The 27,640-nt window shown below is 41.5% G+C and overlaps 2 protein-coding genes across 2 annotated transcripts in view; one reads left to right on the top strand and one right to left on the bottom strand.

The window, feature by feature from the left end:
* Positions 1-27,640, bottom strand: part of UBLCP1 (ubiquitin like domain containing CTD phosphatase 1) — a 143,130-nt gene that overhangs the window by 59,823 nt on the left and 55,667 nt on the right. The window lies entirely within an intron of this gene.
* RNF145 (ring finger protein 145) overlaps positions 1-27,640 on the top strand; it is a 104,736-nt gene that overhangs the window by 10,677 nt on the left and 66,419 nt on the right. Inside the window, exon 2 of the mRNA XM_060240225.1 lies at positions 6,630-6,843. Within this exon, the coding sequence (XP_060096208.1) occupies positions 6,660-6,843 (184 nt within the window). The 5' untranslated portion in view covers positions 6,630-6,659. The remainder of the gene's footprint in view (positions 1-6,629; positions 6,844-27,640) is intronic.

A 27,640-nucleotide genomic window follows, 5' to 3' on the forward strand; every position in this document is an offset into this window, starting at 1 on the left:
TCATTTTTCACAAAGAAAGCATTTCACAAGCTTTGCTTTCAGTGACCATTTTCTCTTAAGTTAAGCATCCTGTATGATCACGTCTAATTTGTTTGCAATATGAAACAATATTTAGATTTTATATGTGAGCTATAGTGACATTTGCTATGTTAGATAGGTAGCTGCTGGTGATGTGTGCTTTTTATTTACTGCCATGCTTGGATTACATAGGCAAGTAATAGGCGGGTCATGGTTAATATAAAATCAGCAGAATTTTTTAGTTTATTAATGTTTGCACTTGCATTGTTGGTGGCATTGATCAGTTGGTGTCATTCATTGTGTTGGCTAATACTTGGAGCTCATTGGATTGAACTGCAGTTCCCAGGCAGCAGTTCCACGCTACATGAGATACTTGTAATTCAGTTTAGCACATAAGATGCTTGTGAAGTCAGGCAGGAACAATGAACAAGGCTGGAACAAGGTGACAACTCTGTCATTTTTTATGAACTGATCTAAAAAAAATGCAAGTAAGAATAATAAGGGAACTTTATGTAGTACTGTGTGCACAATAAGATGTTGCCTGGGTTAGCATGTGTATATTCAGCAGCCCTATCTGCATGGCATTGAGTATGTGAAAGTCACTGCTACATTACTGTTGGGTATGGGAAGAACATTAATCTAGTGCACATTTGTTCATATTGGAGAAGGAAGACAGGGTGTGGTTGTGGGTGCTGTAAACACCTTTGAGTAGAGTTGAAATTATTTGAGGGTGTTCATGTCCTTGCTGTGGTTCTGGGGGAAAATACGTTGTACTTTGTTGCTTGTTCAAAGTATTTTATTCTTCTGATATGACATCTGATATGTCTTATTTTATTTATTTATTTAGTTATGTCTTTCCCACTTTTCTCCAAAGGCTCAGGGCAGTTAATAAGATGCTGGTATGGCATAAAAACACACAACCAGATCCAAATTGTACCCTCTTGACATTGCTACTGTGGTAGTGGAGAGGAATGGATGGTCATCTTCTGGGGCTCTCCAGTAACTGCAGTTGGCATGTGTTTGCCTTTTTAAGTGAGCATTTTTGCAGGCATTACATATTTTTGTCAATGGCAGGAATGATCCGTAGGTGGCCAAAGGGTCTGAACAAAAAAAACAATCTCTGATTAGCTTAGTGCTACCACTGTTTGCTGATTCTTTTTATAAATTAACACTTTATTAGTTTTAAGTAATGAATCAGTACAGTTATAAACAAAAGTATAAAGATCTACAATTCATAAATCAGTAAAATACAGTGCACATGTGTAAGGAAGATATGTCAATACAGACAAGCTTAGATGGTGACTGAGTAAATGATAATATTTTCCTTTCTAAGACTGCCATAATTTGGTGCCAGCGTGAATAACTTACAGTAGTACAGATCCAGAGAAGCACTAGGGTGCATGCATAAATTGAACAAATATTATTTTGAACACTTGAATAGTTAAAATATTTGAGACTCACACTTTGTAACTACTGTTGTTCACTGCTTTCATAAGTCTCACAGTCATAGATAACACGGAATTACTTTGTTGGATCCATAGTCAATCCATAACCAGGACATGATACAAAAAAAGTGCCAGTTGGTTCTTTATCTTCAGTATGTGGTAACTTTTTTATCTCCAGTATATGGTTACTGGAGGTGTACTGTCTCTAAACATGAAATGTTCCACTGAGATACCATCACTCATAACTCTGAATTTGTATAAGCCTCATTTAAAGGCATGTAAAGTTGTCACCCTCAAAGCAGCTTGTAATTAATTCCATTGAATTAATCTTGTGTTCCTTGAAGTACTTCCTGTTTCCTGTCCTGAATTTTTTGCTAGTCATTTCTGTTGGATAATCTTGAGTGTATTGATTATCAGCACACTAGTGTCATAACTTTATAAACCATTTATTGTTGTCTTTTAGTTGTCTTTTTTCTGATTTGAAGATCTGTACCTTTTAAACCTTTCTTCTTAGGGAAGTTACAGATCTATGAATCTGTGGTAAAACGACAGTGAAAGTATATATTGAATTGTATGATGCTTTTTTCATTCTGTAGTTCCATTTTCAGCAGTAGCCAAAATGTCACCAAACTTCCCTGGAAATAGGTAATATAAGGATAGCCACAAAGGACTAAGTTTTGGTTGGTACCTGGGTGGTATTGGTTGTTGCCTGGGTGGTATCGTCATGTGACACTGACCATCCATTGCTACTGATTATTAAATCAGGCTTTTTTTTTTTAATGGTGGACTGTAGCTGAAAATGAACAATGCAAATTCATGTTCACCTCCTTCAAAACTCTCCTCCGCTCCCCTGCAAGACAAAGATATGAAGGAACAGGAGCTGTGTGCTTCTACTTTGCTTTTTTAATTTGTAACTCCCAAAGACTCTGTCTTTAATTTGATGCAGTTGTCAAACACCAGATGTATCTCCCAGATTAAATGCAGTTTTGTTTTAGTAATGTGTCAGAAGTCCTTTCTCTTGTTTTCTTTTGTAATAAAAGCAAATGTTCTGCCATAATTTCTTTGATAAGGCTTATAAATAAGATGTATCATCATTAAACAGGGAGAAATGAATAGCCCTTCATTGAGTCAGGGTTGGACTTGAACCAGAAAGACCTGATCTTGAATCCTTCAGGGACTATGAAGCTCACTGGGTGATCTTGAGCCAGTCACTCTTTCGTAGTCTACCTTGCAGGTCCATGAGATGTTTTCCCTGCAGGGCAAAGCCCATCATATGCCACACTGAGCTTCTTGGCAGGAAGAGAAGAAATAAATGTGGGGAACAATTGACTGACAGAATCATGTCTTAATTTTTTTTTATATCTTTTGGTTTACTGGGAAGTCTGTGTTAACAGCTGATGTCACTAAACATTTCTGAACTTACCTTGCTTCCACACCCATCTCAAATCATGAAAAAAGGTCAGACTCAGGCACTTACTGCAAATGGTTTGGTTCTAGTACATAAGACCATAACGGAAACCGTGCTGGATCAGGCCAGTGGCCCATCTAGTCTAACACTCTGTGTCACACAGTGGCCAAAACCCTGGTGCTATTAAGAGGTCCACCAGTGGGATCAGAACTCCAGACGCCCTGCCACTGTTGCCCCCCAGGCACCAAGAATACAGAGAATCACTGTCCTGGACAGTAACAGTTGATGTTCTCAAAGGCACTGTAGAATGGAGGTAGAAGTTTCATGGGGGCAGACTTCAGGATCAGAGATATTTTAAACTGGAAGTAAAAAAGTCTCAATGTATTTGTAGGGAAGGAAAAAATTGCCACCAGGAGTTCTCACATTATCTTTTTGCCTCCAGATTTGGAGGGTTTTTTTTACTGATTAAAAGCAAATGCAACATACTTGATGTTGAAATGCCTTTCTTGTTAGTGGGTGAAAATGGGCATAAATTGCCAAGAAGCTACTAAAGACCCTTTATGCGATGTGCCAGGTTGTTGAACCAAAGCAGAGGGAGAAATCCTTGCAATTCCAGACTTGTGTTGAGAGGGGAAAGTGAGAGGGCATTGTAAATTACAGTATGGGCTATAAACACTGAATTGTAGTGTGTTGTCTGGTGTTGAAGGGATGTGACTTAATCATTTTTTTCTCTAGCAACAGGCACAACAGTGTGTCTAGCTGTGGATCCAAGTTTCAGTGGTAGTTGTTACAGTGTATGCTGCAGTTGAATACCTATTGGAATCTTTTCTGCAAAGCATTTTATAGACAAAATCTTAATGCATCCATTATGCTGCTCTGGCATGGGCAAGATCAGCAATGCTGTGAGAAGTCTGTTGCTGTTCTTCCTCCTTACAGTGCAGCTGCTGTTTATAATCTACAAGTATTCTTCTCTTGTGTTGTCATCCTGTGACCACATTGCATCTTTTCCCACAGCTGTGTTCATAGCTCTTGTTCACCTCCTTTGCAGGTGTCAGTTCAGATCCCCACACAGTCAGTTTCTATGGGCTTGTGATGGTCCCTGAGTAGTACTAGCAGTTACCCTGCAAGCATTGCAGATATCACAATAACTTGTTTGGTTGTTTTTAATGAATAGCTCCAAATCACATAGGTGTGTCAGTAGCACTGATTAATATGGATTACTGTCTTGTAAGGCAGCTTCTATTGGGACCGTTTTTTAGTTGCAGGCATATTCCTGGCCTGAAGAACAGCTATATATATAGCCTTCCTCTTGGTTCCTTGCTAGTCTTGTACTCAGCTCACCCACCGGTTACTGCTGCATCTGTTGCACTTTCCTACTTTGTTTTTGTAGGCCTATTGTATTGTTGTCTACTAGCTCTCTGGACATTTTGGAATTGAGGGCAGTTAACCAGCTGGCCAGCTGCTTAGCTGAGCCATTCTAGAATCCCTTATGGGGATTTTATCCCAGTCTTTAGTGCTAAACTGATGATTCAGTGGCAGAAGTTGTGGAAAATGTGAAAGCAACAAACTGAGCTCAGATTTGTAATACAGCTAGCATCAAATGCCTCTCTTAAGGACTGTAGGCATGAAGACTTAGACCTGGATGAGACATTTAGTACATCAGAAATCTCATACCTAGGTTTAGTGTTCATTTGGCTGCATACATAATCCCCAGCTCTTTCTCTTAAGTCAGAGCAGGACTTATGTTTTAATTCAGCATTCTGAGGAAAAGAGCTGACAAACGAAGAATTGTGGACTGTAATTGGGGGTTAAGGGCACTAACTTTTTTACCACTTGTATGCAGTTTTCACAACATTGAACAGTGATAAAAAGTGGGAAATCCTTTTTTCTTTTGAGTAACTGACTGGGGTTTCAGACTTATGCATCATAAGCATTTATAAAACCAACAACCCTGAATTCTGCTATTGTCAGTAAAATGCTGTAGTAACTGCATAGGCTTAACCTGACTCCCCAGATTTTGTGAGTGTGTGAGAGAGAGAGACTTTATGCTCAAGTATAAAACCAATATAGTGTAGTGATGAAAATGTCAGACTATGATCTGGCAGAGCTGAGTTTGGTTTCGCCCATTGCCATTCAATTTGCTGGGTAATTTTAGGCAACATAGAGAGAAAGAGAGTGTGTGTGTGACTGGCCCATCTCACAAGATTGCTTTGAAGATAATGGGAAATTCAGGTATGCCTCCCTGAGCTCCTTTTGAGGAAGCACGATAAAAATAATACTGTATATAAAGGAAGAAGTAACAGCTATGAGCTAAACTGATCTCAGGCTAGTAAAAAAACCAACACTAGTGAAATCTCACTTTCCAGCACCAGAGGGATTTGTTGTAGCTCTTGAGTGTTCCTATTGCACATCAAGGGAAGCACAATTGTGACAACAGAGGGATTCAGGGTCTCAGAAAATATGTCACACTTTATGAAAAATCCCTCGAGCCTTTGTCTTATGCTGCAGTAAGAAATTATTTCAAGTATGACTGCAGGAACTTTTTTTCTTTTTTGCAAAGTATCTTAGTTCAGTAATGATGTTTAACCCTAATACTAAAAAACTCTTGATATGTAAAACGAAAGATAAAAAGAGTACACTGATAGCTATTTTATTTTGCATCTGAAGATATAAGCTGATCCTACATCTGAAATGACAGTGGACCCAGTACATGATAGCATTCTTTGTAGCTTAGAATCTACCTTTCTGAGGGATGTTTGATATCAGGCTTCCCTTTAATGTGGTTCACAGTATATAAAACAATTCAATTAAATTTCCCAACACACTCCCCCCCCCCCCAGCACTGATTCAAGATGAATGAATACTCTTAATGTAATTTTCTTACTACATTTAAACCAACTTGTTTACTGTACTGGGATATTCCAAAAAGATTTAGAAATCCAAAAATCCCAGGATGAGTCCTTACTTTATATTACCCCTGCCACTCTTGATATAGTGATTAACTTTTATGATCTCATAGTTCTTTGGAATAAAAATTCTATCCAAGACCATGATGGGATAAATTTTTCAGACATATATTTGTGTGTGTGTGTGAAGTTGGAGAGCCACACAGAAGAATGAAATGGTCAAAGCCTTTTTCCTGAAGCCTTCAGCTCTCAGAGCCAGCTACCTCTGGCAGAGTGGCTCTGTTTTATAGCCAGTCGATGTGGCAAATTGTCAGTGTGGAAAACAGATAAGCGTGGTCTAAATATAGAGCATAAGGGACTTCACTGCTGAAGTTCTAACCTATTGATTACAAATGGAGTGAAACTCATTCATACTGTGATGCCTTTTCATACATACTTTTAAAACATAATGCATAGCTGACTTCATGAAAACAAAATGTAGGCTTGAATCTGATGAAACAGATTTCCATTAGTAAAGTGGACTCCTTCCCCCTTGTTGTTCCCCCCAAAATGATGCTACTGGAAGACATGAAAGCCACAGAAAAAGCAAGAGGGGAGAGTGGACTAAAATTTCCCGCTTTTCATTTATACAAGCCCTCTGTAGTATCACCAGTTTTAAAAGTTTACTAAGGATAAGTCTGTTACTAGCAGCTAGCCATAATACCTCAACAAAACCTCTGTGGTATGTTAGAATGGTAAAGATGGAGTGCTGAACTTAATGGACCTTTGATGGGGTCCAACAGGGAAATTCCTGTATTAAAGAACAGGTTTGGTATAATGAAATTTACTTGTTAAAATCTCCTTTTTTTACAGTCTGTGGCACATTCACTGAAAAGAAGCAGAATGGCTGCAAAGGAGAAATTGGAAGCAGTGTTAAATGTGGCCTTGCGGGTCCCAAGCATCATGCTTTTGGATGTCTTGTACCGATGGGATGTCAGTTCCTTCTTCCAGCAGATCCAAAGAAGTAGCCTCAACAACAATCCCCTCTTCCAGTACAAGTACTTGGCTCTTAACATGCATTATGTGGGTAAGTTATACTTTGTTTGACATAAGCATATATTCCTTGTTAATGTCTGACTAAAATAATGATGCTTTCCCATTTCAAAACATTTGTATTTTATGATAGTGGCATCTTTGCAAATAATTATGGAGTGAAAGAATTCCATCCCTGATTCATTTGCATGAAGCTCCTGCCCACCCCCCTCTGCCGTTAAGCTATGTTCTGAGAAGTCCCATGTTATTATGATTGACCTATTCTTCAGGCTTAGGAAACAGTGGCTGCTATGATAGCCTTGTCATCTAATACCAGCCTCTATTTAAGTTAGCAACACAGTTGTCAAGGAGAGCAGAGATTACAGGCTTTGCAGTTTACCAGCACTTGCGGCTGATGGTGGCCTCACCTCATGAGAAAGTAGGCTTGAATGCCAGGAATATTGAGGCTAGAAAGGGGCAGTTGAAATGTCTAATTCACATGATACAGAGTCCTCATGGGCACCACAGGGACTTTATATCCCACGTGCACAGTGAGTTCTGTGTCCTCCAGGCATGTGAGGGTCATAGTCTGATGAGTGCATGTATAGAGAGGAGACTTCAGCCTTCTCCTGGCCCCAGTACAGTTTCTGAGAACTGAAACTGCCTTGGGAACTGCTGCTTGCTCTTTTGGAACACTTTGTGCTGCAGTGTCAGCAAGCAATTTTTGCGGGATGAGTAGTAGCTTCTTTAAGTTGTCAGCAGATGAGCTCTCTTGCCTAGTGCTACCTCCCTTGAACAGGCACTAGTAGTGCCCTGAGCAAGCAGGTGGGCCCTCTCCTGGCTTCTGTTGCATTCAGCTACTCACCAATGGGGTGAAAGAGTGCTGGATGAGAGCTAAAGAGACCTGGATTCAAACCCCCACTTGGCCATGAGGCTCACTGGATGATGTTTTAAAAAATCTTAAACCACCCCTACCCCACCCTCAATGAGGTAGGGCAGGCTGAAAGAGTGTGAATGGCCATTCACACTCTTTCAGCCTGCCCTACCTCATTGAGGGTGGGGTAGGGGTGGTTTAAGATTTAAAAAAACCCACAGGAGAATGGGGAACCATATAAGCTGGCTGGAGTGCTTTGGAGGAAGGAAAGAATAAAAATATACCAAATAGATAGGGTAGGCAGTAGAAGCATAAAGAAGGAGCCATTGCTGCACACCCACGTTAGTTTTTTGAGGGTGCTGAGCAGTACTTAAGCTGGCTCCAGGGGTATCAGCAGCTGCCACACTTCCTCCCCTTTGCTCACCAGAGCAGGAAGAGGAGAAGCAATGTGCTGCCGACAATGGCCTCCTCTTTCACCCCCACCCAAATAATATTCTTGTGATGTGTCTGTGAGTGTTATTAGCAGCAGAGGGAAATGTTTCCATTTCTATCTTTTGTGGGGAGCACAAGGGGGAGGAAGCAAGTTGAATCCTGCTGGAATGCATCTCCCCCCCACACACACACACAAAAGACCAGATGTTGCCACTGCTGCTTATTCTTTTGACTTGGAGGTGAGCAACCATGTAATAATATCACTGCTTGCTCACTCACCTGCCATTGGAGGTATGGTCATCCCACCTGCCCCTTTAAAATCAGCAATCAATTTGATAAGCAATGACCACTGAATTTGACATCAGGGCATTTTACTTTCACAACATTTGAGTTTGGTATTCCTGGTCTACATGTCAAAAATACATTTATAGTATATTTGGATAGCTGGGTTTCCCAGAATTAATCATAATACTGGGAAATGATCAGACCCATTTTATATGTGTGTGTTAATTAAGGGAACAGAAAGAAGTAATTCCCTGTCCCCCTAAGAATATTAAAGCTGAGTCATTCAGTGAAATTTAATGGCAGAATCTTTGAAACTGAAAAAGCAATACGGATCCACAAAATATGAACATAAATTGGTGTGTGTCATGGGTGCTGGGGACCCTGCAGAGGAAGACGAGTCTGCCGAGGAAACTGTACCCCTGCCACCTGCACCAGTACCCCTGCCTCCTGCTGAAGAAGATCCCAGCCCCCCTGCCTCGCCCTCTCGGGTGGCTCGTGTGCGTGATCGCCTCCGTCAGGACCTCAGGGATCGGAGGAGGGCGGCACGCTCACAAGCAAGACGCTCCCTGAGTTTTGAGAGGATTCTGGCCCTCCTAAGAGCAAGGATGCTTGAGTTGTAACAGGATCCTGGCTGCCTCCCAGAGCCAGCAATTAGCCCAAATGGGCAACAGCCAGCAGAGGGCTATATAGCTGTGGGCTTTGGGAGGAGGCTTTGTGGAAGCAACTAGTCATCTCCCTGACGTTCTAGCATCCACTCCGGCTTGACTTTGGTTCCTGACTCCCTGACTTTGGCCTTTGACTTCTGGACTCCCTGACCTCGGCTTCTGGACCTCGGACCTGCGATACTTGCACAGTGATTTGGATTTGGCACCTTGGACACTCCTGCTTGCTGGCTACAGACCTCGGACTGCCTCTGGACTTTGCCTGACCCGGCCCCAGCCGTGACAGTGTGCTTCATTACTACAAGATATCTTGCCAAGTGGTTGCTTAGATAGCTTTTTAAAAGTATTAGACAAAACTGTGGAAGGCAGATCCATCAAAGGCTATTAGCTACAATTGCTAGATGTAAGCTCCATATTCAGAGGAAATATAACAGGTGAGAGGATTGCTCTGTTTTCATCTTGTTCCAGTTACCATAGGCATCCTGTTGGCTGTTGTTGGAGACACAGTAGAAGATTAGATCACTCCTCAAGCATGGTCAAGCATAGCGGCCCCGTGGCGCAGAGTGGTAAAGCAGCAGTACTGCAGTACTGTCGTCTGAACTCTCTGCTCACGACTTGAGTTCGATTCTGGCAGAAGCTGAATTCAGGTAGCTGGCCCAAGGTTCACTCAGCCTTCCATCCTTCCGAGGTCAGTAAAATGAGTACCCAGCTTGCTGGGTGGAAAGTGTAAAAGACTGGGGAAGGCAATGGCAAACCACCCGTAAAAAAGTCTGCCGTGAAAATGTTGTGAAAGCAACGTCAGCCCAGAGTCAGAAACGACTGGTGCTTGCACAGGGGACCTTTCCTTTCCTTTCCAAGCATGGTCTAGCATGAGTAGTTCTTACAGTGTTTAGAAAACTATATTTAAAACTGGATGCTGCAGTTATAACTGATGGTGTCGCCTGTGTATTTTGCCATTTAAACATGGGCACATTTTGTACCTTCATATTTTTTAAAAAAAATAGCTTCAGATTTACCTTTATAGTTGTTATAATACTGCAGCAGACAGGCACTTCCTATGGATTTTCAGTTCCCCATCTGTTAACTTTGTAGCCTTTATGTAGCGCGTCACCCTTCTGAGGTGGTAAATAGACTTTATTATAATGTCATTGTCCTACCTTATTACTGTTTGATACTTAGTAGGTTTACAAATAAAGAACTGTGATTGAGGAGGGTTTGTGCCTCTATAAATTCTCCCTCAGAAATAGACATCTAGGCACACTTAAAGTTGAAACAGAAATCAGATTTATTAGAACAAATAGACAGGGGATGGAAAACTTTATTTACAAGTGAACTTTGGTTAGGATTGGTAGAGAGAGGTTCAAAGATATAGCCAAAATAGTTTTTTTTAATAACACTAGAGATATTTAGAGTTTATTTTCTTGATTTACTTTGGCTTGCTACTGTTATAAATGTTTCACTGGTTATACTTCGATACAGGTATTACTAGAGTGCCTTATACTTTCTCTTGAACTAGTTACTGGTTTTCACACAAGGAGATTTCTTTAGCTCCTTGAGTATATGAATTCTGACACTTCTTTGCCAGAATCACTGTCACCATCCCAAGTCTGTCATTTGCAGAAGTCACAACACATTCCTCTGCTACAGAAGGGGCTTAACAGACCCTTTCCCTTCAGAGTCTCTCCTTAGGAGTTTTCTATCCGCTCCCCTTCATAGCTCCAACTACAACCATTTTCATTCCAGCTAGCTAACCGACTCCTTCCCACTTGAATTTTTTAAAACAGCTCCCTCTTCCATTCCATAGCAAGCTGCTTTTACCCAATCAGAATAAGCTCTGTGGGCTGTCAGTCATTTTACAGCAACCTCACCCTTTCTCAAGCAGCATTCTTTAAAAGACTTTCATCACTGCAGAAATAACTTTAGGAATGCTTAAGCTTTTGTGTTTTGCTGAAGAATTTGTACTACAAACTATTTAAAATTACTTGTGTTTTCAAAAGAATGGTGCCACAAAACTGTTCATAAAATATGCCAATGGGCTGTTGTGTACAATTTTCACAATAGGAAAGGAAAAGGGAAAAGAATTCAATCTCTGGACTTCATTGATACTATGCTATTGTATGTTTAAGTACTTTAGATTAACTTGTGGTTTGGGTTTCTTGACCCCAGAGGATGCTAGCAACAAGAGAACATTTCATATATGGAGCAAATAAGACATTTAGCTAAGATCATTTTGTGTACTTCTATGAGTTAAGCAAGCATCTGGGGAAGGAATTATGCGACTGATAATTGTCTAAATATTAAATTGCATTGACTGGCAGGAATAATAAAGATATAGAGATACTTGGCTGTTGCCTGGCCATTTCCATTTTATCCCTGTGCTAGTGTCCTGAGTTGCTTTATCAAACTGCAGGAAAACTCTTGAGTTTTCTTCCCAGTACAGCTACTGATGAAGGAGATAGAATAGGAAAGGAATGTCTTACATTGGTTTGACACAGTTGGATAGAATGTCCAGATAAATAGTTGTTCAACAGGGACTTGGGAGTTAAACCCTGATCTGACCCCAGCTACAGAGAACTGTTAATTTGGAGCTTATTCACCTTGTTCCGGAACATTGCAGTCTTAGCAGTATTTGCGAGAACTGGGTTCATTATAGTTTGGCACTCTGGTACTGCCTATGAAGGCATGCATCTCTTCCATTACGCTTGGCAGCACTTCCTTGTAAAAGCTGATTCCAAGATTAAAGGATGCACAGTTTTTGCCAGTTAGGCCTAGTGCCCTGTAGTGCAGTAAACAGCGTTGCCTAGTTTGCCCCAGTTGTTTGTTTTAATTTCATGATTGTAGGAATGTAACAGTTATCAGCATACATATCTATTGCCTTTTGCATCTTACTGGTTTTCATTGTAGATTACAGCATGTTGCCTACCCTTGACTTTCTGAGATTTAACATGTGATTTGCAGATTAACTGTAGAAATATCATTCTGAACTGAAAGATGTAGCCCCCTACCCTGGTGTGGCGTGTGTGTGTGTAGCTGTCAGTGTCAGTTTGGTCATAGTTGAGAAGGAAGTTGGTGTTCTGCTCATTGCAGAAATGTTCAGGAATAATAGACCAAGTTGTGTCGTGTATAATGGACTAATGGTAAAAGACTACTCATTCAAAGAGCTAACTGTTTAGTGGCACCATTCTTTAAAAAAAATTAATAACGTTTTTTAAAATTTACAACACAATCGAAAAAAACGTCTTCCCCCTATAAACCCACCCTCTTTCCTATCCCTAAGCAGAGAAGAAGGGGGAAAAGAGGAAAGGAAAAGAATGAAGAAAGGATAAGTAAAGAAATTAAATAGAAAAAAGAAGGGAGAGGTGAACCTTATCCGAACAGATAAAATAAGTTTCATATTGTTTTATAGAGTTCTAAAAATCAACCTAAATGCAGTTATTTCATGCCTGTATCAGATTTATTACATGCTTTTTTTCCACTGGTAAGATCTCTGGTTATCTGACCAAATCTTCTGTCCCCCTGCCCCCAAAGTGAAAACACATAATTCTACAGATCACACCAGAATGTAAAAAGAAAAGCAGATTATTCAGTGCACCTACAGGAAATAAAGGATATGTTGAATGATAGGTCTGGGATTAGAAACTATCTGTAGCCCTTTAATAGTGCAGAGAGGTGTTAAATGCCATAGCACTAACTCTGACCCCAAAGGTAATATACCAGTTACAAAGAGGGATTGAAGATGGGCAGTGAATAGCTATGTTACCTTATTGCCTGAATGCACCTCCCCGCCCCCAAGTGTATGTAGCAGCAGTACTTGCATTTTGGAAACCAATGAGGATGCAAGAGGGAACAAAATTAGACAGCACACTGAATTCAGAGTGCAAGAGGAATGTTTTCACTTTCACATGGCTCTTGACTGCAGAAAATTAATTATTTAATACAAAGCTCAAGACAGTGATGGATCATTGCACCACAGGAAAGTTCTTCCCTCCATGTGCGTGATCACAGAGGGACACAAGACCAAGTCACAAGATTATGTGTTCATTTAAAAATAGCTACGCTTTAAAATAGACCATTTGAAAATTAGACCTGTCACTCAACCTAACATCTGCCTAGGCATGAAATACACTATGAGGTTAGCATAAAGTGTTTAATCAAGACTATAGTTCTCTGTCCCTGGAGAATTTCACATAGAAACAGGGATAGGACACTCATTATCTGTGACTCAGAAGGAAATGCATTGCAGTGAAGACTCAGAAATGTTGCAAATATTGGCCAGTGTTAGTGGTGTGAGTTCCCCAAATGTAGCCTTGAACTTTTGGCCACAGAGGGTGTGGCTGCCAGACATTCTTAGGGATGTCATTAGGATGAGGGGAAAGTCTGAATGTCCACCCCTTGGTGAAAGGAGACACATAGCCTTAACCAGACAGAAGCAAGGAATCCAAGAGACAGAATGTGGATGAATGTGACGGAAGGAAAAAAAGTATTGCATTCAGCCACCATAAGCTGCAGTTTGCTATCATGGGCATGGACATAGCTTGTTTCTCATACCCAGATATCCCCTTCCTTTCTCTTTGAAAGTGCAGCTAAAAATTCCTGGTTAGAAACAAACTCCAGTCCTCCTCCCAGCCATGGTACAAATTACGGTTTGTTTTTTTCTTTCCAAACCAGGATTCTAAACTGGATCAGAATCCCCTCTAACAAGGAGTCCCTAGAAATGTAGTTTCAAAACAGGAATCCTTAGCCATGCTCTATATAAAAGGGAGGGAAGGCATGAAAAACAAGCCACGTTTGTGCCTGTCATGGTAAATTATGGCTTTGTCTAACATCTGAATGAAGCCAGATCTTTTAGTTTAGAGCAAGATGCCCCCAGCCAAAGCTTTTTTGCCATAATGCTGAAAGTAGACAAGTCCAGAGACAGCTTCAAAAATTCTACAGCAGCTAGACTTCATTTTCAGACGGTACCCTCTTCCAGGGCAGCTAGTATGATACAATACAAACTGAAGGTTCTTTTAAAGGTACACTCTGTTTTTGAGTACAGTCAGTTAAGTAGACTATACTGAGTACATTCAAATACTTCATGAAATTAATAATATCCTTAAAGAAGGAATCTATTTCTGTAACTGTATCACAGTGTCATCTTTTAGCAAAGGCATAACCAAAGGCCTGAATACGCATACACACATTCACCCAACTCCCCAGACCCTACACTTAAAGGCAACTTTAGGTTTTTAAAATACGTAGCTACTGAGCCTTTCAATGTAATTTTAAATAAAATTTGTGAGTTCATCCTTATGTGGAAGTGCACAGACTTACATAAAAACATTTTTGCACATTTGAAAATATAGACCCATGTAACTTTCCAGAAATCTAAACCACATACTGGAGGATTCCCACAGAATAGCAAGAGCATTGCAAATATGAAAAAGGTATGCAGGGAACAGAAACACTGTTGTATGTAGTCACCAACTGTAACAGTGTCTGGTTTTTCCATACTTACATGCGTTTGGAAAACACAGTTCACAACACTAATTGCTTATCAGCATGGCATGCAAAATAAACACAGTCAACCAGACAGAAAAGTTGCAGAACAGCTTCGAGTTGCGCTGTCATCGACATATTTGTGTTAATGACTTGAGAGATATGACCTTTAATAGGATCACAGGTCCACAAACATTGCCTTGCCCTGCATTCGATGCCAGCTTCTTCCTCTCCCTCCTTCCAAGTTTCTGCTTTGATATTTACAGAAAACATGAGGGAAAGCCAGTGTGTTCTCTCACTTGCTTAGGACATGAAGAAAGTAGAGAAACAGTAGTCTCTCTAACTGTTTCTTATCTTTTCCATACTTCAAAGCAAGTGCAGATTTCTCTCAACTGTACTGAGATGAGGAGATTAGAAAGAGCAGGACACTCTGGCTTCGAGGGACCCATGGCCTGATTCAGTATAAAGCAGCTACATTGCAAGTTACAACTTGGAGGTGGGTGGTGGAGAGAATATATGCTTTTGGGTGACCTACTTGCTAGAGGACCAGGAAAATGTGTCCCCAAGTAAGCAGATTCATGGGTGCATTTTTTGCCGATACTGTACAGGGCCGTATACACTGATAGTGCTCATGAATAATGTGTCTATAGAATTGCAATTCCAAGCGTATAAGTATAATACAAACAATGACTTAGATAACACAACACTGCTAATAATTGTTGACTGACTGTACCTTCCATTACTGTCTGCCTTGCACTGCAATCATAAACAGAGTTACATCCTTCTAAATCCATCTACGTCAGTGTTAGAAGGATCTAACTCTGATTAGGATGGCACTGTTGAGATTAATTTAATAGAGAAAAAGAATCAATATCTTTAAAGTGAACAATATTGCATGATTAACCTATATCATCCACTGTTTTGTAGTCTATATTCCAAAGACGTTTTTCAACTGTACAGATTCTACATTCTGTACCCTTATATGCAGAACAGGCAAAATACCACACTTAATACATAGAAAAAACTGCATGGTAAAGGAGGATTTGGTCTTCCCAGTCTTAAAATATTCCACAATGTATTTCTAGTGGCACAGGTGAGTCTGAAATGACAAATCAGCAAAAAAAGGGGGGTAGCTTAAATGAGCTACACTTGAAATTCAACAAACAGAAGAAGAAGAAGATGATATTATTGATATTATTGGATTTATACCCCACCCTCTTCTCTGAATCTCAGAGAGAGTGGCTTACAATCTCCTTTAACTTCCTCCCCCACACCAGACCCCCTGTGAGGTAGGTGGGACTGAGAGAACTCTCACAGAAGGTGCCCTTTCAAGGACAGCCCCACAAGAATACCCCATGAGAATGGCTAACCCACGGCCAATCGAGCAGCTGCAAGTGGAGGAATGGGGAATCAAACCTGGTTCTCCCAGATAAGAGTCCATGCACTTAACCACTACACCAAACTGGCTCGTACAAGGCTAAAAAGTACAAGGTACATAATACCCTAGAAACCCAATTGCATTCTTGCAGTATAATGGCTGCTGTCAAGCATGGTGAAATTCTATTGATAATTGATTGTTATAGGGTCCTGCCTAACACTGGTCTGTGAAATATCATGGAGGACCCAGCTTTGCTAGCTTTGTTATTCTTTCCCTCCCCCCTTCTTGCTTTATTGCCTGAAATGTAGAAGTAGTGAGAAACGAAACTAACTTGAGAAGAAGTAATCAGCACCTTCCCATACATTCCTGGTAGGGAGTGTGACACATCTGGGGAAAAGCAAGGACAGAGTCCTGATAACACTGTGAGAATGTAGACATTTATGATAGTTTATGTGTGAGAGCTACCCCGCACCCCCATCCCTTGGAATCCTTTTGAAGTAAGCCTTAAAAGTATTGTATCAATGTATATGCAGCATTACTCTCAAGAATCTGTTACACAGAAAGTATCGGTCTATCAATAAACGTAGTCTTTGTATCAACTTCGACTCGTCATTGAACCCACATGCTTGACAGCTGCTAGGAGACTGTGGAGGGACTAGGGTCCATCTTTAGGCTTTGACCTGCATCCTTGAGAAGACTTTACAGTGTAGGGCTATCACATCATTAAGTCAGGGCAGAGCACAATTATTTTTAATACCTGGGCAAGATCTGGATTTATGATGTTAACTCATATGTTAACAGAAAAAACCCCTTTTGAAAGCCTTCAGGTAGAATTTTACTTCTTCCTAGCAACATTTTGTCAATAATGCCTATCTGCCAAATTTGGCCTTGATGTCTTAGCTGCATCAGAGCTTTCAGAATTATCCTTTTTGAATTTGATACAGTTATTTGCATAGGCTCGTAGGCCATTTTCAAACTGTTTTTGTATTAGTAGGTCGCTGATGGATTTGTTTCTGTCATTTCAGACAGACCTGTTTTAGTAACTGGTTGCTAGCGAAATTTATTTACCTGTTCATACAAACCTATTTGCATCAGGTTAGCAAAGCCTGGTTGAACTGGTTTTGAGGGAAACTGCTTTCTTTCTGTTTTCTACTTGTTTGTTGCACTTCTGAATTGCTCTGGTGTGCTGTTTAAAATGTCCAGTGTTTCCTACAATGCTGCTTTTTCTCACCCTTTTTGGTCCCATGATCTTTCACAGGCTTTTAAAACAAATATAGCACTTCAGAGCTATAGCAGCACCCTTGAAATGCCTGGACTCCATTGACCATTGGGTCAATGGAATCAAGTCATCTCAGTGGCACTGCTATAGCACTAAAGTGCTATATTTGTTTAGCACTAATAACACTCAACTTAGAATGTCCAAAACACCCCAAACTCCAAAGAAGGTTGTGTGGCGAAAAATGGTGTGTGTGGGGGGGAAGGCGCACTGTTTGCAATGATCATTGCATTCCAGAGATGGCCCCTTAATGGAAGAAAATTTGTTGTATGAAAGCCCCCGTCCCTGTATTACCTTACTTGAAATCAGGCCAACAGTGAAAAACAACAGATTTAGAATGGTAATGTGAAAAATTTCATATACTTCTCCTTCTGCTTGGAACTGGGAACCACACTGAACAAACTTTGGCTAAAATGGAATGCAGATGCAGAGCTGCAGGTACAAGCACCACAGTGTATTTTTTTTAATCATCCTGCAAGCTCCCTGGACCCGAGGCAGATTGGACAGACCTGGCGTTATGGACCACAGCAGTAGTTTGAAATGCACTGCACCTGGAAGGTCTTCCCTTATCACAGCATTCTGGCAAGAGGTGGAAAAACAGATTAACTTTGTCCTGGTCTCCTCTTTTCTGTTCTCAGCTATCAGTCTCCTCAGCACAGGGGGGTTTAGACCTCCCCACAAAAGCACTACCATCACTCTCTTCTGTCCTGTTAACATAGTCCTGCCTAGCCACTTCTACCCCTCTCAGTCAGTCATCTGATGGTCCAAGCATTTGCTTGAAGCATGGTTTCTCCTCTGCTGGGGAGAGCTGTCTTTTGCATTCTCTTTCTCTCTTGTGGTACAGCCACCATTGATTCCTTGTCAGTCCTCCAGTGGTCTAAACCCGCTTGCCAAAAACTTAATCTTTCATGGATAAAGGAGCGATGAACAGTTGGTGGGCATTGGCTGGACAAAAACAGGTGAAAAAAGACAGGGAAAGCTTTCATGGAGAGCAGAGGGTTTCTGTGCTGGTAGCACTGGAAGACAACTGGTGAGAACACAAGATGGCTAGACTGGACAATATTAGGTAGTAGGAGACAGAGAAGAAAAGGTAGATTGAACAGGGAGAGGGGCTTTGGATAATCCGCAGACAGCATAAATCCTGATCTCTAGGGCTGTAATACTCAAGAGTAAACATGCATAAGATCAGATTGCATGTTACATGCATTTGCTGACATTTCTTCCTTCCTGTCCTTCCTTTTCAGTGTTGCTTCCTTTACGTTTAGTAAACACCTTGGTGAAATAGTGTGTTATTTTCTAGCTTATGTTAATAAACTCATACATTACGTGAACACATAAATAAACATATAACATGTTTTGGTAATCATTAGTGTTGGTCCTGGAGCTGTGCCCAAACAATATGGTATATTTATGCATTATCAAGTTAGAGTAGGCAGAGATGACTGTGAGAAACTAAGAAAGCAAAGGAAACAACACCTTCAGCTTGTGTTTCCTATTCACAGCTTTCTTGGGCCACTACCCCATGATCTTGGCCGCATTATTGGTGAGCTCATAACACTGACTCAGTCACACATTTGTAACTCAGTGGGTAGGGCTGGCGCAACCCAGTAGGCCAGGTAGGTCTCCGCTGCTACTGCACTTTCCCTTGTTGCCGCCTGCTTCTCCACCATCATCCTCCACCTTGGTGTCCAGCATGGTGGTCTGCAGGTGGGTGGGCAGCAGTAGTAGGGAAGGGGCTGAGTGGGGAAGGTGCAGTGGTGGCTGTGTTGCAGCAAGGGAGGGCCAGCTCTGAGCACCTCTGAGCACACACACCACCCCGCCCCTGCACAGCCTTCCCAGGTCTGTGCTTCCACCAGAAGCACAGACCTGGGAAGGGGCTGAGTGTGAGTGACGGGGTGGTGTGTGCACTTGGAGCGAGCCCTCCCTTGCTACCTAGGGTGCCAAAAACCCTGGCGCTGGCCCAGTCATTGGGTCACATGTTGCTTCCAGAAGTTCTGTAATGAAAGGTGGTCTGTAAATGAAAGATCTATATCACTGTTCTAGAGAATAACAGCCCTTACGTTCTTGGAATGGTTTGTGTTTTCTTATGTTGGAACCATGCACTTAATCCTGGAGTTCTTCCATTTCAAGAAAAAATAATATTTAACCATAATTATTAACTAGTGGGACACACCTCCCACTCTCAAACATATGCAACACTTTTCTGAGCAGAGACTTAATATGCTATGTTGTTGTTAGTTTAAATTCTATTCTGCCCATAGCCAAGGCTCTCTGGGTGGTTTACTACAAATGTAAAACAATAAAATACAATAAATAAAGCATGAAGTATTAAAATTAATTTAAGGGGACATTAGAAACTATAGACTGGACCCCAAAAGACCTAACTCAAAGTGAAAGAAAAGTGCTTGGCTAATTGTATCGGTCCCCTGCATGACCAAGGAGGTCTGTAAGGGCCTATTCAAAGAGAACTGCTTTAACCTGGTGCCAAAAAGATGGCAGATTTGGCATCAGGTGGGCCACAGCAGGGAGATTGTTCCAAAGACAGGAGGCCATCATCAAAAAGGCCCTCTGCCAGTTGCCACCGTCCGAGCCTCTCGAGGGGTTGGCACCCAGAGGAAGGCCCCTGGGATTGAGCGTAGTGTCCAGGTAGATTTGTGTAAGGAAGGTGGGAAGGTGGCAGAGAAATGGTTTGTGTAAGGAAGATGGGAAGGTGGCAGAGAAATAGGATGAATTCTTTTCATTTGTTTTCACTGTGGAAAATGTGGGATGGACACCTCTTCCAGAGCCTCTGTTGAGTTAAACTGAGGTGACAAGAGATGAAGTTCTAGGACTGCTAAGCAAACTGAAACAAATAACTCTCCAAGTCCAGATGGGATATAGACAAGGGTATATAAGGAACTCAAATGTGAAATTGTTGCTGTACTAATAAGCATATATAGTTCTCACTAAAATCATCCTCCATGCCAGAGGACTGGAAAATAGCAAATGATGCACCTATTTTTTAAAAAAATTCCAGGGGGGAGCCAGGAGATTACAAGCCGGTTAGCTTAGCATGTGTTGTAGATAAATAAATAGAAACTGTTATTAAAGATAGATTTATTAAGCACAAACAAAAATCGCTGACGGGAAGTCAGCATGGCTTCTGCAGAGGAAAGTCTTGCATTACCAACTTTTTCAAGTTATTTGTGCTGATTAACAAGCATGTGGATAAGGGTGATCTGGTAGACATTAAGAACATAAGAGCCCTGCTGAATCAGACCAATAGTGTGTCTAGTTCAGCATCCTGCCTCACACAATGGGCAACCAGTTTTTCTGGATGGCCAACAATAAGGCATAGTGACTGAAGCTTTCCCCCAATTTTGCCTCCTTGCTCTGGGATTCAGAAGTTTAGTGCTTCTGAATGGGACCTCAGTCACCATGAGGCCATTGAAGGACTTCTCTGTGAATCTATCTAATCCCCTTTTAAAGCTATTTATACCTGTGGCACTATATCCTCTGGCAGTGGATTCCACATTTTAATTACTCTCTGTATAAAGTAGTGTTTTCTTTTGTCCATCCTAAGTCTACTGCCCATCAGGTTTGTTGGATGCCCTCAAATTCCAGTATATTTTGGAAGAGAGGGAAAATTTCTCTTTGTCAACTCTCCCATTCTTTGCCCCATTCATAATTTTATAAACCTCTATCATGTCCCTCCTTAGTCATCTCTTTTCCAAACTGAAAAGTCCCAGAATCTTCAGCCTTTTCTTATAGGGAAGATGCTCCACCACCTAATCATATTTGGGATTCTAAAAGACTTTTTCCAAGGTTCCTCTCCAAAGAGACTTTTTTAAAAAAAATAAATATTTTTATGTTTTATTGACTTTAGTGCAATTGGCCATTACAGCATATGGATGTTGAAATTACAAATAACCCTCCCCCCCCCCCCCAACCCTCCCCATCTTCTTTTAGTCTCTCCAAAGAGACTTGAGTTCAGCTGTTGTGGGATGAGAGGATTGGTTTTATCAGGAAGCAGAAAGTAGGAGTAAATGGGCAGTTCTCATATTGAATATAAGTGAGCAATAGGGTCTCACAAGGATGAGGACAAGTGTTATATAATTTGTTTCTAAAAGATAAGGATTTGTGGGGCGGATGATGGGGAACCATAATAATAGCCAAGTCTGCAGATCATAGCAAATTATTCATAATGTTGAAGAATGATAAAAGCCAAGGTCCTATGGTTGCAGTGAATATGAAATACATGAAAATATGAACGAGTATGTGGCAACAGTAAAAATGGTAAATACTGCACTTGGCATTATTAGAAAGGGAATTGAAAATAAAATGGCCAATATTTTAATGCTCTTTTACAGAGCTGTGGTGAATCTCCATTTGGAACACTATATACAGTTCTGGACACCATATCTGAGAAAGCATTTTGCAGAGTTGGAAAGAGTTCAGAAGAGGGAAAATGATTAAGGGGTTGGAGCATCTTTCCTATGAGAAAAGCCTAAATAATTTTGAGGGTGGCATAAACCAAGAAAGCTAAGAATTAAAGACTAATTAAACAGCAAGACATTGGTTTCCAAATTACCAGATATCACCCATTCTCAAGGGTTCTCAGGAATCCAAAATGTCTCTTTCCAGAGCCTGCATAGGTCAGCAAGCTGTTTGGCCCATATGAGCAAGCTTTCAAGATGGCTGCAGTGAGCAAGACAGTGATTGCATGGTGAAGCCTCAGGTGGTCACCATCAGGTTGACAGCATGCTTGTTTATGGCAAAGGGTTTAAAATGGTCTCAGGCCTGAAAGACCAATAGGATGCTTTGGTGGTGATGCAATGCTGGTTGCTGGACAAATGACCTAGAGGTGGTCTGACCAAGATGAAAGGAAATGAAACCTATTTGCAGGTAGTTTTGGCCCTTTCCCATGGGTGCAAATCGTGAACCTTATTTGGATGGAATGTGGCTAATGGAGGGTTGATGTTAAACTCTCGACTCTTCTCTGGAGCTGGGGTGTTTTCTAAGAATCACAAGGTCAGCCATTTTTTTTAACTCTTTTGACCCAAAAGCAGACTGCATCTCAAGCCTGAACCAAACTTTGAATCAGAGCAAGAAATTTAGGGAACCACTTTCTTGACAGTCTCCATGTACAGAAGAAGCAAAACTCTGAATACAAGTGCCATGAAGCCGCTTTAGGGGAAGCCTTGGCCTCTGTAACCTGTTTATGTACCCTCCAGGGCAACTGGTTTGCCACTGTGTGAAATGGGATACAGGACTAGATGAATTGCCAATCTGATGCAGCAGGAATCTTCTTATACTCTGTTAGTTAAAAGCTGTTTTTAAACTTGATTTGGAAACCATGTGCCAACTGCAGTTTTTCAGTTTGCTAGTCATAGAGTGCATGATGTTCACAAACTAGGGAATAGGAGAAAGAGCCCATGCATAAGAAAGGGGAGAATGGAGCATATAAGACTGCAGAGATGGTCTCAATTACAATAAAATAATGATTTGGCATTGTATCTGAATCAAACCTCTTATTTGCCAAGTTTCCTCTAGCTAGAAAGATGTTAACATATATGTGATTTGGAAATTTCTTCCTTGGTTCTTTGATCTTTGGCAACATGTGCATTGTTTTGTGATTACAGAATGCTGGAATGTCTTTGTGTTGGAAGTTTGTGTATGACTCTCCAGCTGTCCTAATAACAGTGAGCACATGAGAAAAACCATTTGTGGAGATTCAGGTTTTTTTTTTTAAAAAAAATCTGTGCCTGGATTTGTTGTGCAGTAGAGGAGGAGTGAGAGTCATGGGAATTGAAAATAAATGTGCTTTTGGCATCTTTGTTTGAATCCCAGTCTTTATTCAAAGTGTAGAAGTTCCCCTCTTGTGACAGAAAGAAATCACTGTTCTATCTTACCTCTTTAAATATTCAGTCAATTTTTTGGGAACCAAATAAGCGAAAAAAACCCTTTGTAATTATTGTTGTTCTCCAGAAAATGACATGTATTGTTATACCAGGGGTGGCTAAACTGTGGCTCAGGAGCCACATGTTGCTCTTTCACACATATTATGTGGCTCTCAAAGCCCCCACCATGCCAGCCAGGTTGGAGAAGGCATTTGTCCTTGTCCATGGAAGCCCAGATAGCTGCCACTGCTAAATCCGCCTTTTTCCATCTTAGGAGGGCGAGGCAGTTGGCTCCCTTCTTGGAACGTAGCAACCTGGCAACTCTGATCCACGCAACGGTCACCTCGAGGCTGGACTACTGTAATGCCCTCTACATGGGGCTGTCCTTATACCGAACGCGAAAACTGCAGTTAGTGCAGAACGCGGCGGCCAGGCTGTTAGTGGGACTACCTCGGTGGGAACATGTACGGCTGCCAGTTGTGTATCGAGTTCGTTATAAGGTGCTGGTTATTACCTTTAAAGCCCTATATGGCCGAGGACCTGCCTACTTTAGGGACCGCCTCTCTCCATATGTTCCTCAGAGAGCACTGAGATCTAGTTCCCAAAATCTTTTAAAAATCCCTGGACCAAGGGAGGCTAGATTGAAAACAACGAGGGAGCAAGCCTTCTCAACAATGGCCCCCCGATGGTGGAATCAACTCCCAGAGGAGGTGCGAGACCTGAATCAGTTTCGCAGGGCTTGCAAAACCGCCCTCTTTCAGCTCGCTTTTAAGATGGAACCCGGCTAACTGACGTCTAGCCATCCTATACATGTTTCTGAATTGTGGCACCTTAATTAATAATTTATAATGGTTAACTGTTTTATCTAATTTTTAACTTAATTTATAAATGTAATTCAACTGTATTTTAATCTGTTTTATAGTAATGGTTGTATTTTATTGTAATCATGGTTACACCATGTCCTGTGAGCTGCCCTGAGCCTGCCTTTGGCAGGGGAGGGCGGGATATAAAAATAAATTTATTATTATTTGTTTCTTTAAATCACTTCTCCAAGCCAAGCCTGGCATTGACTTGGCGAATAAAGTTACAGTTGCTTTCTTTCTACCTCTACCTCTCCCCCCTTTATTTCCTTCCTTCCATCCCTCCTGCCCTCCCTCCCTCCTTGTGGCTCTCAAACATCTGATGTTCTTGTCTTGAGGCTCTCAAACATCTGACATTTAGAAGAAGAAGACTGTAGATTTATACCCCTCCCTTCTCTCTGAATCAGAGACTCAGAGAGGCTTACAATCTCCTGTATCTTCTCCACCCACAGCAGACACTCTGTGAGGTGGGTGGGGCTGAGCGGGCTCTCACAGCAGCTGCCCTTTCAAGGACAACTCCTGTGAAAGCTGTGGCTAACCCAAGACCATTCCAGCAGGTGCAAGTGGAGGAGTGGGGAATCAAACCGGGTTCCCCCAGATAAGAGTCCAACCACTACACCAAACTGGCTCTCCAGTTCAATGTGGCTCTTACTTTAAGCAAGTTTGACTACTCCTGTGTTATATCTTTTCAATTGGTTGTAGGTTGTGTTAATGTAACTTTGACAGAGGAGCTTTTGCGTGAGTTGGGGGAAACCCTGGAAACATGCAGCATAGCGCTTGGCTTTTTTTCCTAAATGACAGCAGCAGAGAGAATGCTGAGATATTAGTTTAAGCTTATAAGCAGCAATGTTGTGATGAAAAGCTGTGGTGCCATAGTGACCTTGACTACAATTTTGCCTACTGATTTCTGCATTTTAAGATGTGCAATGTTTGGATCACCTTTTTCGCAAAATTATATCATTACATCTAATTCTGAACTGGGCTATGAGTGTGGACCAGCGAATCTACAGAATGTAGGGTAGCACCCAGAGGTCTCCTGCTATTACAGTTGTTCTCCAGATGACCAAGATCAGTTCCCCTGGAGAAAATGGCCACATCAGATAGTAGACTCTATAACATTGTACCCTGCTGTCTGTCCCTTCCCAAATCCTGCCCTCTCCAGGCTCCATTCCCCAAACCTACAAGTATTTCCCAACCCAGATTTGAAACCCTAACAGAATGGGACCGGAGATAATGGAAAATTTCTCTACAAATCCAGGGCCAGCACACCTGCTAGGCGACCTTAGGAACCAAATTGGGTGTCCCCTGGGAGGGTGGGGACCACCTTCATCCTACCAGGCAATTTAAATCGTGCAGGAGGGCACCCAGGAGCAGCCACTGCCCTTCCCACACCTGGGAAAGGTCAGCCCACCAGCAATTCAAATCACATGGGAAGAGCAGCAGGAGCAACCACTGTCCTTCCCACATGATTTAAAGACCCTGTCGACCAGCTGGTCAGCAGGCTCTTCAAATGGAGGGAGAGGCTGGCCTGGCTGCTCTGCCAGTGCTTCCCATGATCAGGAGAGTGCCCAGGAGCAGGCACCAGCCTCCTGGGCAGTTTAAAGGCCCTGCCGATCAGCTGATCAGCGGGACCTTTCCTAGGCATGGGAAGGGCAGCAACTGCTCCTGGGCGCCCTCCTGTGCGATTTAAATTGCCCGGGAGGGAGGGGGCAGCCCCCATCATCCCAACCTAGGGCACCAGCAACCCTGTACAAACCTAAGGGAAGACCAGGTTTGCAGAAAAATCTGAAATGCTAAAAAGGGGGGGTTTCTTTTATTTTTTAAAAAAATAAATTCATAAAAGTAATGTCTTTTTTTAACAAAAAATATGCCATTAGATTGTGTTTTGAAATCTTGATGGCCATCTTGTTGGGAAATCCTGCTAATGTTTCCAAGTCTTAGTGTAGGGGAGGGTTTAAAAAGGTAAAAGGAGGGGGAGGAGCAAAAAGGTTAAACTGGTGAGGAGCATAGAGGTTGCTAGGAGGCAAAACAGAAAGAGGGAGGGGAATGGGGGTGGGAAAGACAGAAAAAGAACAGGCTGCAGCCAGTGTTGGGGGGAGCAAAGAGGAAATGCAAGAGGGAGACAAGGAGTGGGGCAATGAGATCCATTCACACAGGTTCCCTATTTGTTTATTTTTAGTGGTCTGTCTACAGAGTTCATGGTCAAATGTCTCAGTAGGGTGCAAAACCTAGGGTGTCTTCAGATAAAGTAGGTTAGGCCTTCTGCATATTTGGGGAAGTAAGTTCAAAATACTTTTTTAATTAATAGAAGATTCCTTTCGAATTGTTTTAGAAGCACTGATTATGGCCAGTGCTCACTGGAAGGGCATTCAGGGGAACAGGAAAGGAAAACATTGATAATGTCTTTGAATGGAGAGGTATAGGAAGGGAAATGGGGAGTGATGTTAATACTCCACATTCATTCCCCATTCCTCACTCCCGACTCCTCCAGTGCAGCCTGGAGAGGGATTGGCTAAAATACCCCCAACCCTATAATCCTCAGCAGTTTTTTAATATATATTTATAAAAGCACTAGACTGTTGAAGGTCAGGGCCAGAACGGCACAGAAGTGACTCATCCCAGCACTGCAGTATCACACTGTCATACTAGGGTGCATGTTCATTTTCTACCTATTATTCCTCCCCTAACTTGTAGAAACAAGTTGTGAAGTAGAAAGAAGCAGTTGCCATGTTTTCAGCTGCACATGTGAGATGCCTTTATTGAATATACTGTGAGATTACTTGAAAACACTCTTTCTCACTTTTTCAATGGTGATTACTGTTTTTGCAAGTAACCAGTTGATTTCAAGTGGTATGTGTTCAAACTTGCCCTAATGTTAACACGTGGTGGTGGATATTGGCTTTATTTGGTTGGGGTAGAATGAGAGAGTAATTCTGTTTTATCAACTAATCTGCATAACCTGCCTTGTATACTTGGTTTAATCACACCCTTCAGACATTCCCTTTGTTAGTCAAATTGCCCTCGAATGAGGTATGGGTGAATTTATTGAGGTGGGCAAAGATAGCAAATGCCATCAATAACCTGTGTATACAGGAGTTAGTTTACCAGGAAACCCTCTTGGAATAACAAGGAGATTTTCATGGTCTAAAAAGGGGTTTTATTAAGAAAAATTAGCAAACACACAAGAAAAATTAAATCACACAACAATCACACAGTCATAGGAAAATAAAGAGGGGGAAATTGGATAGAGAAACATATAAGAAATATATAAGGGTTAAAACACAGACAGGGCTATACTTTATCAATCTTGAAGAATCTAGAAGAATGGTCCAGTAGAGAAGATAAGGGAAGGGGGAGCAAGAAATGACCAGTGTATCTCGCAATAATGGACCCAATATTGTTGCACACACCATCAGTGCCAAAAGTTGAGTCCCCAGCCCAATTTAAGAGATTCAACAGCCAGAGATCCAAGTGAGTTGATCCAGAGATTCCTTTATTGCCACCAGTGACAGGAGGAAAAGCACCTCTCTCTCTGTACCAACACCCTCCATTTTTCCTCAGCTTTCCTTTACAAAACACAGCATATTTATACAATTTTGATAACAAAGCAGGTCTAGTTGACTGGTTACGAAGTTCTCGCTTTTGGCCTTTTGTGGTATCTCATTGGCTTAAAGAAACCCGTCTCTTTCAGGATGAGTTAATTCCTTGGGGATTTCTTTGTTCTGTAC

This window comes from Heteronotia binoei, chromosome 5 (assembly GCF_032191835.1).
Source record: "Heteronotia binoei isolate CCM8104 ecotype False Entrance Well chromosome 5, APGP_CSIRO_Hbin_v1, whole genome shotgun sequence".
Lineage (NCBI taxonomy): Eukaryota > Metazoa > Chordata > Lepidosauria > Squamata > Gekkonidae > Heteronotia > Heteronotia binoei.